Consider the following 20,918-nt stretch of genomic DNA (forward strand, 5'->3'; position numbering starts at 1 on the left):
AATCTGGGAAATCTTAGAGCACATTTATGTACTAAACTAAATTTATGTAACTGATGCACAATAGATATATTTTCAGAATTCAAGAACAGAAAGATGGTAACTATTTTGACTAATATATATCACATAAAGACTTTTATTCACTGAAAATGAAGCATCTCTTGAAAACTGACTCTCGTCATCAAGGACCACATTAGAGCAACAAACTGTACTTTTGACAGTTATTTTAATATTTAAACATGGCATTTAAATAAACGAATATTTTGTCAAACACTTCAGTTTTAAACAGTTAATGTGTACTGCAACACTGAATAATTCACAGCCAACATTGTACTGCACAGTGAACAACACTGACGTCAGGATAACTACCTAAGTCTTGTATTACCTGACTTTCCACTCATGAGACTATTGCTCTTCTGTTGGTTGAAACAATAGGGTAAAAATCTATCAGTTAGTTCTAAGTAAGATCTATTTTGCCCATTTTACAAAGCACTGTGTACTTTTAAAGGTCATGACTTGTTAAAGGTTAAAAAATAACATCACTGGAGGGACAAAGCCTTACCGGAAAGGCTTCTCTCCTCCAAGTGGTGAAGTAGCAGTACTCCAGCTCTTCCGGTACTCCTCTCGTTCAGCTTTCTTTTTCCGAAGAGGAGCTGGTATATAGGCAGTCTGGTTACTCTTATTCGGGAGATACTGGTTAAAAGGCACAACTGATTTAGGTTCGCCATACGACGTCCGCCTTGCAGACATATCATCTTTTTTCACGTCTGGCATCTTTCGGTGTGGCAAGTCAGACTCAGAGTCACTGCCTCTCCCTATTGAGAAATAAGAAAAAAGGGTAATTTTACCCTAACTTGTCAAAATGAAAACAAAATCCTTACTTAAAAATACAACAGTATTTTATAATAATGGGCCAAAATACTACAGTTTACTACAGCATCTTCAGACATTTCTTTAAAAATTATTTTTTTTTAATAAGGAAGACAACCCCTGTTGAAATAACACTTGCCATAGAAAGTTCAAACACACACAGCTAATTATAGTGGATTTATATTCCTATTTTAAATCAATCAGTGAAATACTGGCCACACTCCCTATAGTGGTAACAAATAGAAGTCTATTCCAGTGGCCTACCTTCTGCAGCCAAAAAAACAAAACTAATCTAATTCAAGAAAAAGTTCACAGCAAGTTACATTTTCAAAGGCTTGATCAGTTGCCCAAAGTGATGGGTCAGTTTTACTCCAGTATCCAATGATATAACCCAGCGGTATAAACCCAAACTCAAGTTTACCTGACCTCAAGCTTGATCCTGGGTCTGCCACATCCCAACCCTAACCACAAGGCTACTGGTTATTCTGGGGCCAGGTTCAGTGCGGGGTCTGTGTCATAGAATCATAGAATCATAGAATATCAGGGTTGGAAGGGACCCCAGAAGGTCATCTAGTCCAACCCCCTGCTCAAAGCAGGACCAATTCCCAGTTAAATCATCCCAGCCAGGGCTTTGTCAAGCCTGACCTTAAAAACCTCTAAGGAAGGAGATTCTACCACCTCCCTAGGTAACGCATTCCAGTGTTTCACCACCCTCTTAGTGAAAAAGTTTTTCCTAATATCCAATCGAAACCTCCCCCACTGCAACTTGAGACCATTACTCCTCGTTCTGTCATCTGCTACCATTGAGAACAGTCTAGAGCCATCCTCTTTGGAACCCCCTTTCAGGTAGTTGAAAGCAGCTATCAAATCCCCCCTCATTCTTCTCTTCTGCAGGCTAAACAATCCCAGTTCCCTCAGCCTCTCCTCATAAGTCATGTGTTCCAGTCCCCTAATCATTTTTGTTGCCCTTCGCTGGACTCTCTCCAATTTATCCACATCCTTCTTGAAGTGTGGGGCCCAAAACTGGACACAGTACTCCAGATGAGGCCTCACCAATGTCGAATAGAGGGGGATGATCACGTCCCTCGATCTGCTTGCTATGCCCCTACTTATACATCCCAAAATGCCATTGGCCTTCTTGGCAACAAGGGCACACTGCTGACTCATATCCAGCTTCTCGTCCACTGTCACCCCTAGGTCCTTTTCCGCAGAACTGCTGCCTAGCCATTCGGTCCCTAGTCCCTCTCACTGTAATCCATCCTGGACCTGAGACACCTTTCCTGCTGAAAGTTTCAATGAAACTGGCATGTTCCAACAATAATTTTCAGTTTTGACAAATCTGCATTTTTCAACAAATAAACGTTATGCCAAAAAATTCCCAACCAGCTTTACTTTCTACAGGAATAGGCACATGCCATCTCTTTTCAGAATTATGCTAGGCCAATTTAGATGCCCACAGGCTAGGCATGACTTTGGGCAATTGTAAACCAAGAGACTCAGGGCATGTCTACACCGCAGCCCTACGTCAACCTATGTTAGGTCAACTTACAGCCACTGCAGTAATTACTGTGGTGGGTGATGTCCACATTTCCCTTCTTCTGTTGGTGGTGCGCATCCTCACCAGGAGTGCTTCCACCAACTGAAGAGGGGCAGTGTGGGGGACTGAAAGCCCTCCATGTAGGCCCTCCCCCCCCGCCCCGGTTTCTTACCTCACTGCTCCTGGCTGGGAGTGGAGGGGGCAGCTGCCCGGGCTTCTTGCCTCCCTGATCAGGGAGTGCGGAGCCTCTGGGCAGCAGCCCAGCTGGGAGCAGGGGACAGCCCGGCTCTACAGGCCCAGTTTTCTTGAGAAGACAGCCAACAGCCAATGTAAATAATGCAGTGTCTACACAGACACTGCATCACCTTAAGTGCACCAACATAAGCCTTACACCTTTCATGGAGGTGGTGTTATTATGTCAGTGTAGTAAGGCACTTAAATTGGTGGGACAAAGGCTGTAGTGCAGGGGTGGGCAAACTTTTTGGCCCGAGGGCCACATCTGGGAATAGAAATTGTATGGCAGGCCATGAATGCTCACAAAATTGGGGTTGGGGTGCGGAAGGGAGTGAGAGCTCTGGTTGGGGGTGTGGACTCTGGGGTGGGGCTGGGGATGAGGAGTTTGGGGTGTAGGAGGGTGTTTTGGGCTGGGAACGAGGAGTTTAGAGGGCGGGAGAGGGGCCAGGGCTGGGGCAGAGGGTTGGGTTGCGGGAAGGGTTGCAGGCTCCGCCTGGGGGTGTGGGATCTGGGGTGGGGCTGGAGATGAGGAGTTTGGGATACAGGAGGGTGCTCTGGCCTAGGATCGAGGGGTTCAGAGGGCAGGAGGGGGATCAGGGCTGGGGCCGGGGGTTGGGGCATGGGGAGAGGCTCAGGGGTGCAGGCTACGGGTGGCACTTACTTCAAGTGGCTCCCGGAAGCAGCAGCATGTCCCTTCTCCGGCTCCTAAACGGAGGCATGGTCAGGCAGCTCTGCACTCTGCCCCATCCACAGGCACCACCCCTGCAGCTCCCATTGGCGTGCCAGTGGGGGTCATTGGAGCAGGTAGGAGCCAGAGGGAGGCCATCCTCCTGCTTCCGGGAGCCGCGTGGAGCAGCCCCCAACCCTGCTGTCTGGATGGAGCACCAGAGCAAAGCAAGCCCCAGACCCCACGCCAGAGCTCGAGGGCTGATTTAAAATGGCCCGCGGGCTGTAGTTTGCCCACCCCTGCTGTAGGCTGTACATGGACATAATTAGGTCAACATAAGCTGCCTTATGTTGACTTAACTGTAGGCTAGACCAGGCCTCAGGTAATTTAATCAGTCCTCCTCCACTGGCTCTTGCGTCAATTACTTCAGTACAAAAGAACAGGAGCAGAAACTTAAGTCAAAGAGAAAAGGGTAAGGAGATAGAGAATTTGGAAATAGGAGAGAAGGAAGGGAAAGGCAGAAGTGGATGGGTCAGAATAATAGATAGTTTGGGGGATATTTTTTGGTGAAGAATGGGAACAAGCAATGGAAAAATCAGAGCTTTGGGGTGTGTGGGAAGAGACAAGAAGCAAACAACAACGTTAAACAAAGCTGGGTGGCTGTTCCTGTGAATTAAACCTACCAATTTGCTTTGCTAGTATTCATGACCCCTTTTTTTAAAATCACATTCGCAGACAACACTAAGTGAACAAGATTTTAATGGCAAGAGTTTTCCTAGAAAACAAAAGAATCACAAACACCACACAACTATTATTTATAAGAGAGTTCGCAGTAGAAGTACTGTCAGTCATCTGGAAAAGCTCTTTCATAGCCAAACAATAGATTATTGGCAAAATTATGTGTATTTACTACAGGGAACAGAAACAAAAACTCACACAATTTGGGTAAACGATCATACTGTATTTGCATAATCTAGCTCAACAATTAAGGATAACAAAGTCATAAACATCATGAGGAGCTTGTGGATAATTCAAAGAGAAAAGGAGCTTAAGTATGTCAGGAATGCTGTCTGCAAAGGACAGTTAATTCTGCTGCAATGCCGAATGTGTTTGCTTGGAGATGAACGAGGAAAGGGGAAGAGACCAGAGTCAGGAAGGACCATTAGACACACTACTGGAATCAGCCAGTCAGCTGCATTCAGAACATGCTTTTTTGCCAGGTGCTTTTTGCATGGGGCAGTTTTAGGTTAGTGGGAATTAGCATATGAATGCTCGCTAGTAACATATTAATGGAGCATTAGCATTTGTCAGCATGACACGTGGGGACGTGGCCATGGAATCCTAAATGTCAGAGTGGCGCTGAGTCTTGACAACTGCTTTATTTTTAGGTTGAGCAGGGCCACAACACAGGAATCAGCAGAGGAGGAGGTGCTTTAGTGCTTACTCTTATGCCATACTCTAATTTTACTCCAGTGGTTGGTTCTGTCCTGCATGCAGATGAGTCCTGAAAAAACAGACCCCGACCCACCAGCAGAGGCGCATGATGGTAGAAAGAATGCAAGCAATTCCTCCACATCCTCTCCTTGGTTGCTTCTAGGACTGGGGGTCCAGGTCTACAAGCATCACCATGTCTAGGTGACAGCATGTCAGGAGACAAAGGGCCTGTTTAACTTTCAATGATTTTTCCTGTCCGTTGTTTTGAGCTTAAATCTGCAATAAGCACTCAGCCTTGACCCCTATTTATAAAATTAATTTGCAGTCATCTTTGTGCTTTCTAGCAGCCCAAGATGGGAGCAAGAGGCAGCAGATCCTACCAGCCTGACCAGTATTCCCTGTTCCTACTGACATATAAAGCAGTGGTTCAAGGGACCTCTCTAGCTGCATGAAGGGAACAAGCAGCATGTCTAGGGCCACAGATGGCCAAGTAAGGGATTTTATTTATTTGTGTGCAAGGGGTAGCTGTACCCTTATGTCTGTCAGTCTGTCTATAGTTCTACTATAAAATTTAAAAGACTACTAAATATTCTTCTCTGCTTCTTCTTGCAGAGTCCAGTGCCTGGGTGAGGACATCAAGTCAACTCCCAAATGGAGATGCTAACCATAGGCCCTGTTAGTGCAACTGCTTACTGGTTCTAATTAACATGTTTTAATGGTGTAAGAACTGACTGCCAGCTTTAACCAGCACAGAGTTTCCAATACCACAGGGAATCTCAGCTGGCCAGTTAGGGTCAGAACCATTTAGGGTCAGAACCAATTTCTTTTGTGCTGCCCAAGAGGAGTGAAGGGACTGGATCTTACCTCAGAATCTGCCCCCCTTCCCCTTTTTCTATAAACGAACATTATTATTTTTAATAGTGAGGATGATTGAATAGAAATGATGGATTTGGAGAACATACTATCCCCGCAATTACATCATGCTTATCACAGAAGTAACTGAGCAGATGGCCTAGAGCATTCTGTGAGGAAGGCTCAAGAAAATGCATTTCTGTCCTAGAAGCTTTGAGCTGGAATCAAGCTTAAGACAAGCTCTAAGTCAACTTCCTAGAGGACACTTGCGCATATTCACAGTACCCCATACTGACACAAATGGACACATACAGAGAGCAAAGACTGAAGCAGCAGCCATGCTGAAGGTCAGGAGCTACATGCCCTGGCTGAGGGGTGTGTGTGTGTGCAAGGACAACTATCAAGTCACTCAGTTTCTTAAATGCTGAATACCTTGTCAAGAATTGCCATAACTGTATTTTCATAAGACTGCACTTCAAAACTCTCCTAGGTATCAACAATTTCCAAGAGGTTTCCTTTTTCTCTTAGACAACTAGTTTAATTGAAAAAAATCAAATGCCATATAATATTTCCCCCCTTTTGCATTCTTAGTTCTTGCTTCAGCCTAGCTTATGAGCTGATGTGTGTCTGCACACTGTGTCTGCTACCCTGTAACCCAGAGAAAAACCATGTCATAAATTACACTTGTATGGTATAACTCATTTTACGATACTACATTATAGTAACTGAGGTAGACTTCAAATAAATTGCTGGCAAAATTATCTAAAGACCCAAGAAACAAAAATCTGTATTCAAAGAAAGTTTCTTTTACCAATTCATAGGAGACGACATGATTCAGAAATTGCATCCAGCTTTTGAATGGCTGCCTTTGCACTGAAAGCACAGGGTGACACATTCAATGTTTTGCATGCATCTTGTTGTGACCGAAACTTACCATCGCTGCTTCCTCTGAGCACTACATCTGGAGACGGTGTCTGCTGTGAGCGGGAACCAAATGAATCCAGACTGTCAAAGGAATCATCTCTGCCGTGGCGAGGGGGGGAAAGGGAATCGCTGCGTTCAGAGTCCCAACAATCAATATAACCACTGTCACGAATGTTGCGTTTGGGGCTCTCAATGTCTTCGGCTTCCTACATGGAAATACAGACGGTACCTCTTCAAAGAAGTCAGTGACACAAAAATGAGATCCACTATGCATCTGAGTGCAAAGTATCTTTCTAATGCACCAAAATCTCTTCCCTCAATCATAGCTTTTTTTTTTTTTGGCTTTCAAATCAAAAGCATGAAATTGCAATAAAACCTCATTTCATACTAATTAAGAGGAACACACATGCTTTGGATTAATATAGTTATTTGAAATACAGTTGCAATAGGCAGGTTAATAAAACTATCAACATTGAAATAAACCTGAAATTTGACTTGTCTTCCATAGTCCATAGCACACTGGTAAAGGCATTATAAATTTGACCTCATGGCTGAGTTGGGGATAAGCTCACTATTCTCCAGATTAATTCCCCCAATCTATCTATTGTATCTGGTTGGGACACCAGCAGGCAGCATTTGTTGTTGCCGCCTCAGCTCGGCAAAATAATGAAGCAGTGTGTCCCAGCCTCCCTGTACCTTGAAGAGAAATTCCTGTTATGAAAGAGGGATGTCTTTCTAAAGCAATCAGCAATGAAAAATATGCAAAATGCTTTTCCTGATGCCTCAGAAGAATTCAGTCGTGCTCTTTACTCTTTGCCAGCTCCTGGCTCTGGGGGATATAAAAGCACTTGTAGCTGACCCACATGTTCAGAGCAGTGAGAACAATGGTTGTCTTTGACAGCCCTGTGATTATAAATTCTTTCCAGAGCAAGCAGCACATACTAAAACTCTGAAACTCCAGCAGAGGGAAAGGTCAATGGAAGCCATCCTCACCCTTGCATTATAAGAAATCCCTTGTTTCAGCCAGTTTCTTAACATTAATTACAATAGCACAGGCTGAGAAAAGCAAAAATAACTACCACTCTTACTCAAAAGATAAACCTCTTTGTTTTTTTCTCCACCAGACTGTCACTGAAAAACTCAAGAGATGTGGATGACATCGTAAGACTGACATTTTTCAGTCTGAAAAGATTGGAATGTGAAACTTTTTCCTGACACACTTAAATATTAATTTTAAACTTTCCAATTAAAAAAACACCTATGGGCTACAGATAGTTGGAGCTCAATAACTGAGTGGAGAATAGCTCCCACTGCCCTCTACAGCTACTGTTGTCATTATTAGTATTGCCAGTGATCAGATCAATCAACATCATGGTACAATAAAGTCAACAACCTCCTTAGCAAAGGAGAATTACGGCAAAAAGAGCAGCTGAGAAAGGGAGCATCATAATATCAATCAAAAAGTTAAATATTCAAAGGGAGAGGCTCAGAGGGAAAAGGAAAGATTAGAAACTTGTGTCTTGTAGACTTTCCAAGACGATGACTTAATTAGAGCCACTAAATAACTTGCTGCCAAAATACCACAGTATGTCCAGCACCAAAGGTTCCTTAAGGCCAAGCAAAATCACAGTAATGCCAATAGTCACAGAATACATAAACTGGGATTATACACAAATGTTGTTTTATTTTTTAATTTAAAATATGTTAACAAGTAGTAATTTAATTCTATGTGTTTTTCCTCCCTTATCCTTGTTTAGGGATGGTATATATCTACATATAGATATAGATCACACACACACACAATTCAACATATACCACCTCTGTCTTCCTAAAATCTTTATTAAGTATATAGCTCTAAGAACCAAGATTACATCCTTTCAAAATCCTCTTTGCCCTTTTCTTCAAAACTATCTGAAATCTTTTCCAAATCCAGATTCAGAAAAAACTCCCCATCTCTACATACCAATCAGCTATATTCAATCCTCTGGCAGACTTCCATTTTCTTAAAATAATATGTTTGAAAGTCATGGAAATGCTCAATAGCAAGAGGGATAGAAATCAGATGAACTATTCAAAAGTACAGGCTGAAAAAAACATTCTTCAACTGTTTCATGCTTTAAAACACTGAATGAAGTGTGAATGAACGGATTCCAAAATTCCCTATTTTAGTAACCTGTTAACTTTAATTTAGTTTACTTTTTAATTACTGGTGGCTACAGGTAAAAGTAGGGAAGTGTGCAAGAGATGGCACAATAGACTGTAGTAATTCTTTTGTAAACATGTACTATTTAGCCTTCCCATTGGCACCTCATTCACCCAAGATTACTGTTACTGGCTATGACAGATAGACTTGCTTAATTTTGAGTGTTTGTTATGTACTGGATAGAAACCACTCTAAGTATCATTTACAACTGTACTGACACACTTTCTGAAAAGATAATCCCATAGAATACCATAATGCACTAGTCTATCATGCCCATCTGGTAAAAATCAATGTATAACCGTGCGGTAGTAAAAGTAGATACAACTGCCAAATTTAAAACCTATTTCCCAGCCACTTTTATATATTCCTTTTTAAACTACTGAATACATTCGAAGTGCACTGTGGATTAATGGTTTAAATTTTTCAGATTGAAAACTGGATGAGTGTGCAGTAAAGTAGATTAAAACAAACAAAATTAAAAACTGATTGAATAAAGTTAAAAAAGGATTTCAATGGAGATACTACTAGCACATACTGAAATGTCACTTGTTGTCAATGCCATTACTAAATTCAATGGAACTGTGCCAGCATAACCCTTCATTTATAAAGAAGTGCTCTCGCCATCCAGCCTAAGTTAAAGCAATGGAGTGCTGCACAACATAGTTAAAATGTTCTAAATTACAACAAACCTCTTAAAATTTAACCACTTCAGGAGAATTGATATGGGGCATAAAGGAGGAGTGGGAAGGCATAGCAACAGTCATAATAGTACCAACCAACCAATATAGTTGTTTACTACACTGAAAAGTTTATGATGATAGAAACATTCAAATATTAGGAGACTCCCTTCATTGGCTCCTTCTCCTCCACTGTAGCAAATTCAAGTTTCTTGTTCTTGTCTTTGACCTACTGAATTCTGCCCTCTCCCTTATCATCTCTGTGACGAAGTTGAGGATTTTTGTAGTGTTTTACATGAATACCGTGTGCGCACCTCAGTTTCCCTGTGTGCTGCATGTTTAACAAGGTGGTGGGAGAGGGTTTATTGTTGCAGGGAACCAGGTGTGACCTCGCCTAGCAGCCGGGACCCCCAGACAAAGGCCTGGAGACAGGGAATCCTAACAACTGGTGACCTCATGACTAAGAGGCCCACCCCAGCTTGGCAGTCAGCGGGTTCTGGCCAGTGGGAGGACAAAGGGCTGAGGAGAGAGGACCCCGGTGACTTGACCAACCAGTTCCAGCCAGAGGGGAACAAAGGACGGAAGAGAGAGCCTAGTGACCAGTTTATCTGGGACGGAACACTAGGGACGGGGAGGAGCTGTTGGGGCCGGTGATATCGATGCCCAGCTGGAAAGGGCAGGGTCTCGGGACTGAAGAAAGAGAGCAGGCAGAGCCCACCTAAATGCAGGAGAGACTCAGCCCTGGTCTACATTAGGAGTTGAGGTCGAATTTAGTAGCGTTAAATCGATTTAACCCTGCACCCGTCCACATGATGAAGCCCTTTTTTTCCCGACTTAAAGGGCTCTTAAAATCAATTTCCTTACTCCACCCCTGACAAGGGGATTAGCGCGGAAATCGGCCTTGCTGGGTCGAATTTGGGGTACTGTGGACACAATTAGACAGTATTGGCCTCCGGGAGCTATCCCAGAGTGCTTCATTGTGGCCACTCTGGACAGCACTCTCAACTCAGATGCACTGGCCAGGTAGACAGGAAAAGGCCCGCAAACTTTTGAATTTCAATTTCCTGTTTGGTCAGCGTGGCAAGCTGCAGGTGACCATGCAGAGCTCTTCAGCAGAGGTGACCATGCAGAGCTCATCAGCAGAGGTGACCATGATGGAGTCACAGAATCGCAAAAGAACTCCAGCATGGACTGAACGGGAGGTACGGGATCTGATCGCTGTATGGGGAGAGGAATCCGTGCTGTCAGAACTACGTTCCAGTTTTCGAAATGCCAAAACATTGGTCAAAATCTTCCAGGGCATGAAGGACAGAGGCCATAACAGGGACCCGAAGCAGTGCCGCATGAAACTTAAGGAGCTGAGGCAAGCCTACCAGAAAACCAGAGAGGCGAACGGCTGCTCCGGGTCAGAGCCCCAAACATGCTGCTTCTATGATGAACTGCATGCCATTTTAGGGGGTTCAGCCACCACTACCCCAGCCGTGTTGTTTGACTCCTTCAATGGAGATGGAGGCAACACGGAAGCAGGTTTTGGGGACCAGGAAGATTATGATGATGAGGTTGCAGATAGCTCACAGCAAGCAAGCGGAGAAACCGGTTTTCCCAACAGCCAGGAACTATTTCTCACCCTGGATCTGGAGCCAGTACCCCCCGGAACCCACCCAAGGCTGCCTCCCGAACCCGCCAGGTGGAGAAGGGAGCTCCGGTGAGTGTACCTTTTAAAATAGTATACATGGTTTAAAAGCAAGCATGTTTAATCATTAATTTGCCCTGGCATTCGCGGCTCTCCTGGATGGACTCCCAAAGCATTTGTAAAAGGTTTCTGGGGAGGGCAGCCTTATTCCGTCCACTATGGTAGGACACTTTACCACTCCAGGCCAGTAGCACGTACTCGGGAATCATTGTAGAAAAAGCATTGCAGTGTACGTTTGCTGGCATTCAAACAACATCCGTTCTTTATCTCTCTGTGTTATCCACAGGAGAGTGATATCAGTCATGGTCACCTGGTTGAAATAGGGTGCTTTTCTTAAGGGGACATTCAGGGGTGTCCGTTCCTGCTGGGCTGTTTGCCTATGGCTGAACAGAAATGTTCCCCGCTGTTAGACACGGGGAGGGGGCAGGGGCTAGCCACGTGGTGGGGAGAGGCAAAATGCGACCTTGGAACGAAAGCACATGTGCTATGAATGTAATATTAACAGCAAGGTTTACTCTGGAAGAGTGCACCCATTGTTCTATAAAATGTGTCTTTTTAAATACCACTGTCCCTTTTTTTTCCTCCACCAGCTGCATGTGTTTCAAGGATCACAGGATCTTCTCCTTCCCAGAGGCTAGTGAAGATTAGAAGGAGAAAAAAATGCACTCGCGATGAAATGTTCTCTGAACTTATGCTGTCCTCCCACTCTGACAGAGCACAGATGAATGCGTGGAGGCAGACAATGTCAGAGTGCAGGAAAGCACAAAATGACCGGGAGGAGAGGTGGCAGGCTGAAGAGAGGGTTGAAGCTGAAAGGTGGCGGCAGCGTGATGAGAGGAGGCAGGACTCAATGCTGAGGCTGCTGGAGGATCAAACTAATATGCTCCAGCATATGGTTGAGCTGTAGGAAAGGCAGCTGGAGCACAGACCACCGCTACAGCCCCTGTGTAACCAACCACCCTCCTCCCCAAGTTCCATAGCCTCCTCACCCACACGCTCAAGAACACGGTGCGGGGGCCTCCGGCCACCCAACCACTCCACCCCAGAGGATTGCCCAAGCAACAGAAGGCTGGCATTCAATAAGTTTTAAAGTTTTAAACTTCTAAAGTGCTATGTGGCCTTGTCCTTCCCTCCTCCACCACCCCTCCTGGGCTACCTTGGCAGTTATCCCCCTATTTGTGTGATGAATTAATAAAGAAGGCATGAATGTGAAGCAACAGTTACTTTATTGCCTCTGCAAGCGGTGATCGAAGGGAGGATGGTGAGCTTACAGGGAAGTGGAGTGAACCAAGGGGCGGGGGGTTTCATCAAGGAGAAACAAACAGAACTTTCACACCGTAGCCTGGCCAGTCATGAAACTGGTTTTCAAAGCTTCTCCGATGCGCACCGCGCCCTCCTGTGCTCTTCTAACAGCCCTGGTGTCTGGCTGTGCATAACCAGCAACCAGGCGATTTGCCTCAACCTCCCACCCCGCCATAAACGTCTCCCCCTTACCCTCACAGATATTGTGGAGCACATAGCAAGCGGTAATAACAGTGGGAATATTGGTTTCGCTGAGGTCTAAACGAGTCAGTAAACTGCACCAGCATGCTTTTAAATGTCCAAACGCACATTCTACCACCATTCTGCACTTGCTCAGCCTGTAGTTGAACAGCTCCTGACTACTGTCCAGGCTGCCTGTGTACGGCTTCATGAGCCATGGCATTCAGGCGTAGGCTGGGTCCCCAAGGATACATATAGGTATTTCAACACCCCCAACGGTTATTTTCTGGTCTGGGAATAAAGTCCCTTCCTGCAGCTTTTGAAACAGACCAGAGTTCCTGAAGATGCGAGCGTCATGTAGCTTTCCTGGCCATCCCACGCTGATGTTGGTGAAATGTCCCTTGTGATCCACCAGTGCTTGCAGCACTATTGAAAAGTACCCCTTGCGGTTTATGTACTCACCGGCTTGGTGCTCTGGTGCCAAGATAGGGATATGGGTTCCGTCTATGGCCCCACCACAGTTAGGAAATCCCATTGCAGCAAAGCCATCCACTATGACCTGCACATTTCCCAGGGTCACTACCCTTGATATCAGCAGATCTTTGATTGCGTTGGCTACTTGCATCACAGCAGCCCCCACAGTAGATTTGCCCACTCCAAATTGATTCCCGACTGACCGGTAGCTGTCTGGCATTGCAAGCTTCCACAGGGCTATTGCCACTCACTTCTCAACTGTGAGGGCTGCTCTCATCTTGGTATTATTGCACCTCAGGCCAGGGTAAAGCAAGTCACAGAGTTCCATGAAAGTGCCCTTACGCATGCAAAAGTTTCGCAGCCACTGGGAATCATCCCAGACCTGCAACACTATGCAGTCCCACTAGTGCTTGTTTCCCAAGCCCAGAATCGGTGTTCCATCGCATGAACCTGCCCCATTAGCACCATGATGCCCGCATTGTCAGGGCCCATGGTTTGAGAGAAGTCTGTGTCCATCTCCTCATCACTCTCGTCACCATGCTGACGTCGCCTACTTGCCTGGTTTTGCTTTGCCAGGTTCTGATGCTGCATATATTGCTGGATAATGCACATGGTGTTTAACGTGCTCCTAATTGTCAAAGTGATCTGAGCGGGCTCCATGCTTGCCGTGGTATGGCGTCTGCACAGAGAAAAGGCACGGAATGATTGTCTGCCATTGCTCTGACGGAGGGAGGGGCGACTGTCGATATGGCTTAAAGGGTTGGTTTACAGGGAATTAAAATCAACAAAGGGGTTGGTTTTGCGAGAAACTGAATGGCCCCCTCAAGGATAGAACTCAAAACTGGGTTTAGCATGCCGTTGATTTCACTGAGGGAGGGAGGAGAAATTAATACAAAACAAATCTGGTCTATTTCTTGTTTTGAGCCACTTCATCTATCTTTATACATCTTGATGGCAGCAGACTGTGCAGTACGACCGCTAGCCATCATCATCTCCTGGGTGCTCGGCAGAAGACTGTGCTGTATGACTACTGGCCATCGTCTTCTGCTGGCTGCTGACTAAAAGACAGTGCACTGCTGGTAGGACTCAATTGCCATGAGACGAAACTTAAAAGGGAAATGACCTGGCTGAGTCACTCCCATGTTTGCCCAGGCACCCCCGACCTCATCAAGGTTGGTTAAAAGAACACCCTGGACTACGTTGTCGACGGCTACCAGTCATACTGCACTGTCTGCTGCCAAAAGGCAATAAACTGCTGCTGTGTAGCAATGCAGTCCACGTCTGCCAGCACCCAGGAGACATATGGTGATGGTTAGCTGAGCGGGCTCCATGCTTGCCGTGGTATGGCGTCTGCACAGGTAACTCAAGAAAAACAGGCACAAAACGATTGTCTGCCCTTGCTTTCACAGAAGGAGGGAGGGAAGGGGGGCCTGACAATATGTACCCAGAACCACCCACGACAATGTTTTAGCCCCATCAGGCACTGGGATTTCTACCCAGAATTCAAATGGGCAGTGGAGACTGCGGGATCTGTGCGATAGCTATCCACAGTGCAACGCTCCGGAAGTCGACAGTTGCCTCAGTACTGTGGACACACTCCGCCGACTACATGCACTTAGAGCATTTGTGTAGGGATTCCCACAATCAACTGTATAAAAACGCTTTCTACAAAACCGACTTCTATACATTCGACCTAATTTCATAGTGTAGACATATCCTTAGATGTACTGTGCTGAGGGAAGGCAGGCCAGGCCTGAGGGCCCTGAGAGTTTCTTACACTGTATTCAGATGCTCAATAAGCCCTCCTGTTTTATGCTGGCTGAGAGTCGCTCTGGTCTAGAGAACAGGATTGCATTATTCCCTCTGGGAGTGGAGGCCGAGGGTCCAGAGTGAGTGGACTCCTTGAGGGGGCCCACAGCAAGAGACAGGCATGCTAAGGCTCAGGGAGGTGCAGATCCAGGAGGCGGAAGGGCTTAACCCCTGAGAGAGATTGGACCCCCAAGAAGGGCTGTCACATTGAAGGGGGCTCCCCCCAGGCCAAGAGTGAGCATGACCTGGGAGTCCATGACAATCTCCACCCTCCTAACGATGCCAGCTTTTACACACCATTTATCCCCTTATCTCACAACAGTCTCTCTAGACTTTCTTCCAATCTGTCCCCTTCATAAAGGGACAAGGTGTGTGAAGTAATATCTTCCATTGGACCAACTTCTGTTGGCGAGAGAGACAAGCTTTCGAGCTTATGCGGAGCTCTTCTTCAGGTCTGGGAAAGGTACTCCCAGCGTCAGAGCTAAATGCAAGGTGGAACAGATTGTTTGGCATAAGTAGTTAGTACAATAAGAAGGTCCATTATTACTTTTCTGCAATTTTCCATGGCTTGTCCGCAACTCAGCTGCAATTCTTTGACAATCATCCTGCAACTCAAGTAGGCCTCAAAAATATATGAAAAATGCATCATGTGGAGCTAACACCCCCATGTAACAAATGGCAACCTTATTACTATGCTTTTTTGTCCCAGCCCATCTCCCCACCCTTCATCTGTCTTTCGGACTGCAAATTCTTTGGGGTTGGGACTGCAAAGCCATGATTCATTCACGTCATTCCAAATGAATGCCAATAAACTTTTATACATCCAGATACACTCTGGTATGTGGCATAAACAGAATAGAGTAAGGAAAGACTAATCCACAGGTAAAGCCAGATATCCCAGTCACCATTAGTCCATCTATATAGGGTTCAGGGGAGGCAAAAATTCCTTTTAAAATGAGCTGGGTGTGCTTTATATACACCTTAAAGTATCACAGTTTTAAGGGCTGAGATCTCAGGACCTTCCAGGGCGATGTACTGGGAATCATCTCTTTCCAGAAGCACAAAACTCCCGACAAGGTTACAGAATAACACTGAAACCATGACATTCTTATGTATGGTAAAGTTACCACTGATGTAGGGCTTAATTTTTCCAACCTTGACCCTTATCCAAATGTAATGTTTTGGTGGTGGAGGGAGGGAGACAGAGAAGGAGAAAACAAGCCCTTGGTATATTGGTAAAGAATTAAAATAAAAAAGAGGCAGTTTTTGAAGCTGCCCAGGACTTTAGAATGACAGAGTTAAGCCACAGAGCAATGGACCAGGAAGCCAGTGAAGAAGTGAAAGGTACATCCTACAGTTATGCTAACTGAATTTATCATCTCCATATATGTAATTTACACACACACACCTAAAAATAAAAAAATTTGCTATTGCCCTTGTCAAGTTTCCTTCCCCACTCTGAACTCTAGAGTACAGATGTGGGGATCTGCATGAAAACCCCCCCTAAGCTTATTTTTACCAGTTTAGGTTAAAACTTCCCAAAGGTACAAACTATTTTACCTTTTGTCTCTGGACCTTATTGCTGCCACCACCAAGTGTCTAACAAAAATAACAGGGAAAGAGCCCACTTGGAAACGTCTTTCCCCCCAAAATCCCCCCAAGCTCTATACCCCCTTTCCTGGGGAAGGCTTGACAAAAATCCTCACTAATTTGCATAGGTGAACACAGACCCAAACCCTTGGATCTTAAGAACAATGAAAAAACAATCAGGTTCTTAAAAGAAGAATTTTAATTAAAATAAAAGAATCACCTCTGTAAAATCAGGACGGTAAATACCTTACAGGGTAATCAGATTCAAAACAGAGAATCCCTCTAGGCAGAACCTTAAGTTACAAAGAGACACAAAAACAGGAATCTACATTCCATTCAGCACAACTTCTTTTATCAGCCATTTAAACAAAACAGAATCTAATGCATATCTAACTAGATTGCTTATTAACTCTTTACAGGAGTTCTGACCTGCATTCCTGCTCTGGTCCCAGCAAAAGCAACACACACACACAGAACCCTTTGTTTCCCCCCCTCCAGCTTTGAAAGTATCTTGTCTCCTCATTGGTCATTCTGGTCAAGTGCCAGCGAGATTATCTTAGCTTCTTAACCCTTTACAGGTGAAAGGGGTTTTCCTCTGGCCAGGAGGGATTTAAAGGTGTTTACCCTTCCCTTTATATTTATGACAGCCCTATTGCTGAAGGAAGAGAACTTTTGCCAGTAAGGCCCCTCCTTTTCCCCCTCCACTGCAGAAACACATCTTTTATTTACCCAACAGAACAAGGCAATTTGCCATCTTCACTTGCTCCCATGGCTAGGTACACACATGCCGTGGGCTCCCCTAAGAAAGTTAGCTCCAGAGAAAGGAAGAAAAACAAGATGGCAGTCTATCTAAAGGCTTCCTCATCCCACTAGAATGTAGTAACTGAAATATACTGGTCAAGTTCTTCTTCATTTCCTGGGACAGTTTAATGCAAGTCCATTAGGATCCAATAGTCAGAAGTGCCCCACATGAGTCAACAGCAGGCAGCAGTGCAGAGGCAAGCTGATTATGCCAGCCAGCCGTGGTGGGATGGACTGCTTTATATGTGAGGAAAAGCAACAGCCTTTCTGAGACGTGGTGGGTGGCAGAATCTACTTCTGTGGCGGGAGACTTTGGGAGGGAGAAAGGGAGAATCCAGAGATTTGGAGTGCCAGGTGCCAATATGTCATTAACTATGTAATCACTATCCTAGTGACCCCAGCAGAACCATAGGAGCAGCAAGGTGAGGAGTCCCTGACTGGGCCATGGGAACGGTGCTACCCTCTGCACTGGCCTCTTCCCAGCAGCAGAACCTGCCTGGTCTGCTCTACAGTGGCTTGTAAACCCTGACATCCATTTTCAACCAAGATTTAGAGTTTGAAAAAATACAGATGATAAAGGTTCTGCTACACGTGAAGTACATACACAATCCCTTCGCCCACCCACTTTGCCTTTCTTCACCTGTTGAAATATATATATTATATATATATATATACACACACACCTGGATATGAACTTGTGTTGCAACTGAAAACTGGCTGAGGGAAATATTATTCATGACAGTCTGTATGTTCACATGTGTTCTTTAATCTGATGCTCCCTAGGCCCACTGACTCACTCTGCAAGTCTCTCTACTGAGAGTAGTCAATCGGTATGCCATGAGCGAAAAGCAGAAAAAACGAATTATGAACATTACTCTACCATTTTAACAAGAGCAGGGCAACATATTTTCAGCAAATAGTAAATTCCCCAAAATATGCATTTTTAGGCCACCAAAACTATTCGCAAATTTGGGTCAAATTCAGTGAATAGTTCTGTACAAAAAAAATATTTTTTTTCAAAATAAAGTCAAAATGGTTCATTTTAATCATTCAGCAACAAAATGTTTAGACTTTGTGTTTTGGCACGGCATTTCATTTAAAACTGTAGCCAATTAAAAAAATCCAAACAAATAAAAGGGTGAAAAACCTGAAAACAATCCAATATATTTACAATATGTTTCATTTGACCCAAAACGAACCAAAAAAAGTTTGTTTCAGGTTAAACTGAACCTAATTTTTACCCCCAGATTTTTCAGTTTGGCCCCTGAACCAAATCATCACGTATTCACCCAGCTCTAAGTGCAATGCTATGTAACCATTTTAAAGTCCTATCGCTAGTAATTTCTGCATCACTAGTACCACCTGCAAAACTGGCTACCAAAAAAAGGCAAAAAAAAAAAAAAAAAAAGCCAGAATTTACAGTTGTTTAGTATCATCAGGAGCTTTTCCAAAAAAGTTAAGTAACTCACTCCCCAGACCACCATCCACCTCTAACTTTCATTACAACGGACATCAGAAAGAATTTTTGTGGGATTTCAAACTTCAATAATTAAAAACTAATGTATAGCCCCAAACAGTAACAAAAGGATACCTTTCTCATCTGTGCCAGCAATCCTTCAAACTCCTTCAGGTTCAGCGTTGCTCCACTGTATAAAGTGCATCTGTTTGCTGCTTTCCCCAGCCAATAAATGGTAACTAGTACCTGCAGAAATCAGTAAACATTACTTGAAAATCTACACAATTACTTTGCTTAATTTACTTTTCCTAAGTACCTCTTCATTTATTTTGAACTCCGAATCACTGGTGAATTTGAGAATTTGTTCTAAATCTGTATTCTGCCCTGGGGAGTAGGAAGGGAGGGTGGTTAAATGGTTAATAACAAATACATGAAGCATCTATTAAAGGTAAAATAATTGTATAGAATTTGCAGCTTATTAAAAAGGTACACTAAGCTTGCTGACATTTTAATAAAAACCTACTGCTGTCACATGTCTGGCTGAAAAGTAAGCAGCAAAAATAAACCTCGATATTAAAAACTAGGTACAATATTCAAAAGTACTCCCAAAGTGAAGAGCGCTCAAAAGAACTACCTTCCAATAATGAAGACTTCTAAAACTCATGGTAAAATAAAGTTAAGATGGCAGGAAAAGATTACTAATAATGGTGTTCCTTAATTAAAATACATAAGGAAATAAACAACAACATGTTTGTAACAAATATGTCAGGGTCTATTTGAAGAAAAGAAAGGCTAGTTCAGTTTCTACCCACCCCAATATTATTGATAAGATTCAGTGCATTTCACCTCTAGTTTAATGGCTCAAGATATACCCAGACCAATACTAAAAATAAAAGCTGGGACCATCTGGCAGTTTTTCTGCAGTTTAGACAGAATGAGTTGATGGTTTCACCTAACTTACAACGGGACATCTACCACAATGAAAAAACCACCATCAGAACTAAGGCCAAGGCCTAAGCTTGTAGATCTTTATATAAACACTCATCCCATGAGGAAGTTGCTTTAGGTTAAGAATATACACAATGATGGGCCCAAGAAGAGAAACTTATTCTGGCACTGGCAGGACTGTATCTGTTCTGGGGATAGAGAATTTCAGTTGCCCAAGGCTATCAAAATCCAACACCTTTCACAAATGCTAAAATTCTCTTAATTTTTTAGAAAGACAAGAAGTCATTTTCTGTCCCCTTTATGCCTTATAATTTAAACCTTTTAAAGACAGTGTTTCAGTTTTATTAATAACCCCAGATTTGATGGCAACTGAAATTTAACTAAAAACAGAATAACAAATTCATGTGAAAACACTTAACACTACATGCTCTCAAGTAAAGTAAAAATACTTGCAGTCACAGTACTATTCAGAATTAAGAAGCTGTCTAATTCATTTTCCTACTCAATTATGTGATGAGATGAGGATTATGCTATGTTCAATTATTTTTGCAAGCGTCAATTATTTGATCTCCTCCTCCCTTCCTTATCCAGGGCTGAAAACATTTCCAGACAAATGTCACCTTTGCAAGTAATTTTGACAGGCTGTCAGTTTGGAGTACAGAATAATGCATCTGAAATGTCTACATTACATAGAAAGACACTTTTATGAATCCTTCTTAACATTAATTTTAAGAACACCACATCCACATGAAGCCTTTTATCCAATTTCCAGAGAGGTAGACACCCCAAATGCCATTGAATGAAAACATTCCCATACATCTTCGTGTGCTGGAAAACATAGATATTACTCTGCTGATGACAGGAAAAACAGGATTAAGTAATTCTGTCCTTTTTACCTGTAATCATGATTGCTGGCTTGAAAAATTATAAGGGAAAGGTCTTGGCATTTCCTTACACTGTAGGGGGATGTCAGCCAAATACAAATGGAATTTACAGTAGTTTACAGCTGACAGGAAAGCCAGGTTTGCCTGGCCTTTAATAGTGTAACTAACTCTGGGACTAGCCAAGTTCAGACTTTTTTTTTTTTTTTTTTTTTTTTTTAACTTTACCATTACAAAAATCATTACTACAGCCGGTGGTTGAAATCAACAAAAAGTTAAACTTAATAGACTCAAGCCTACGCTGCTTTTGACAATGCATCCTACTTGGAAAACATACACAGCACTTTGGAACTCAAAGAGAAAGCTAGCAAGTCTAATGGGAAATGACA

At 43.7% G+C, this 20,918-nt stretch overlaps 1 protein-coding gene across 8 annotated transcripts in view; it reads right to left on the minus strand.

The window, feature by feature from the left end:
* The window catches only part of LIMCH1 (LIM and calponin homology domains 1), a 338,435-nt gene that overhangs the window by 99,049 nt on the left and 218,468 nt on the right, over positions 1-20,918 (minus strand). For all 8 annotated transcript variants that reach the window (XM_073342172.1, XM_073342171.1, XM_073342181.1 and 5 more), the window contains 3 exons: positions 18,836-18,946; positions 6,526-6,721; positions 560-812 (listed from right to left, as the gene is read on the minus strand). In XM_073342172.1, the coding sequence (XP_073198273.1) occupies positions 560-812; positions 6,526-6,721; positions 18,836-18,946 (560 nt within the window). The remainder of the gene's footprint in view (positions 1-559; positions 813-6,525; positions 6,722-18,835; positions 18,947-20,918) is intronic.

This window comes from Lepidochelys kempii, chromosome 4 (assembly GCF_965140265.1).
Source record: "Lepidochelys kempii isolate rLepKem1 chromosome 4, rLepKem1.hap2, whole genome shotgun sequence".
In the NCBI taxonomy this organism is placed as follows: Eukaryota; Metazoa; Chordata; order Testudines; family Cheloniidae; genus Lepidochelys; species Lepidochelys kempii.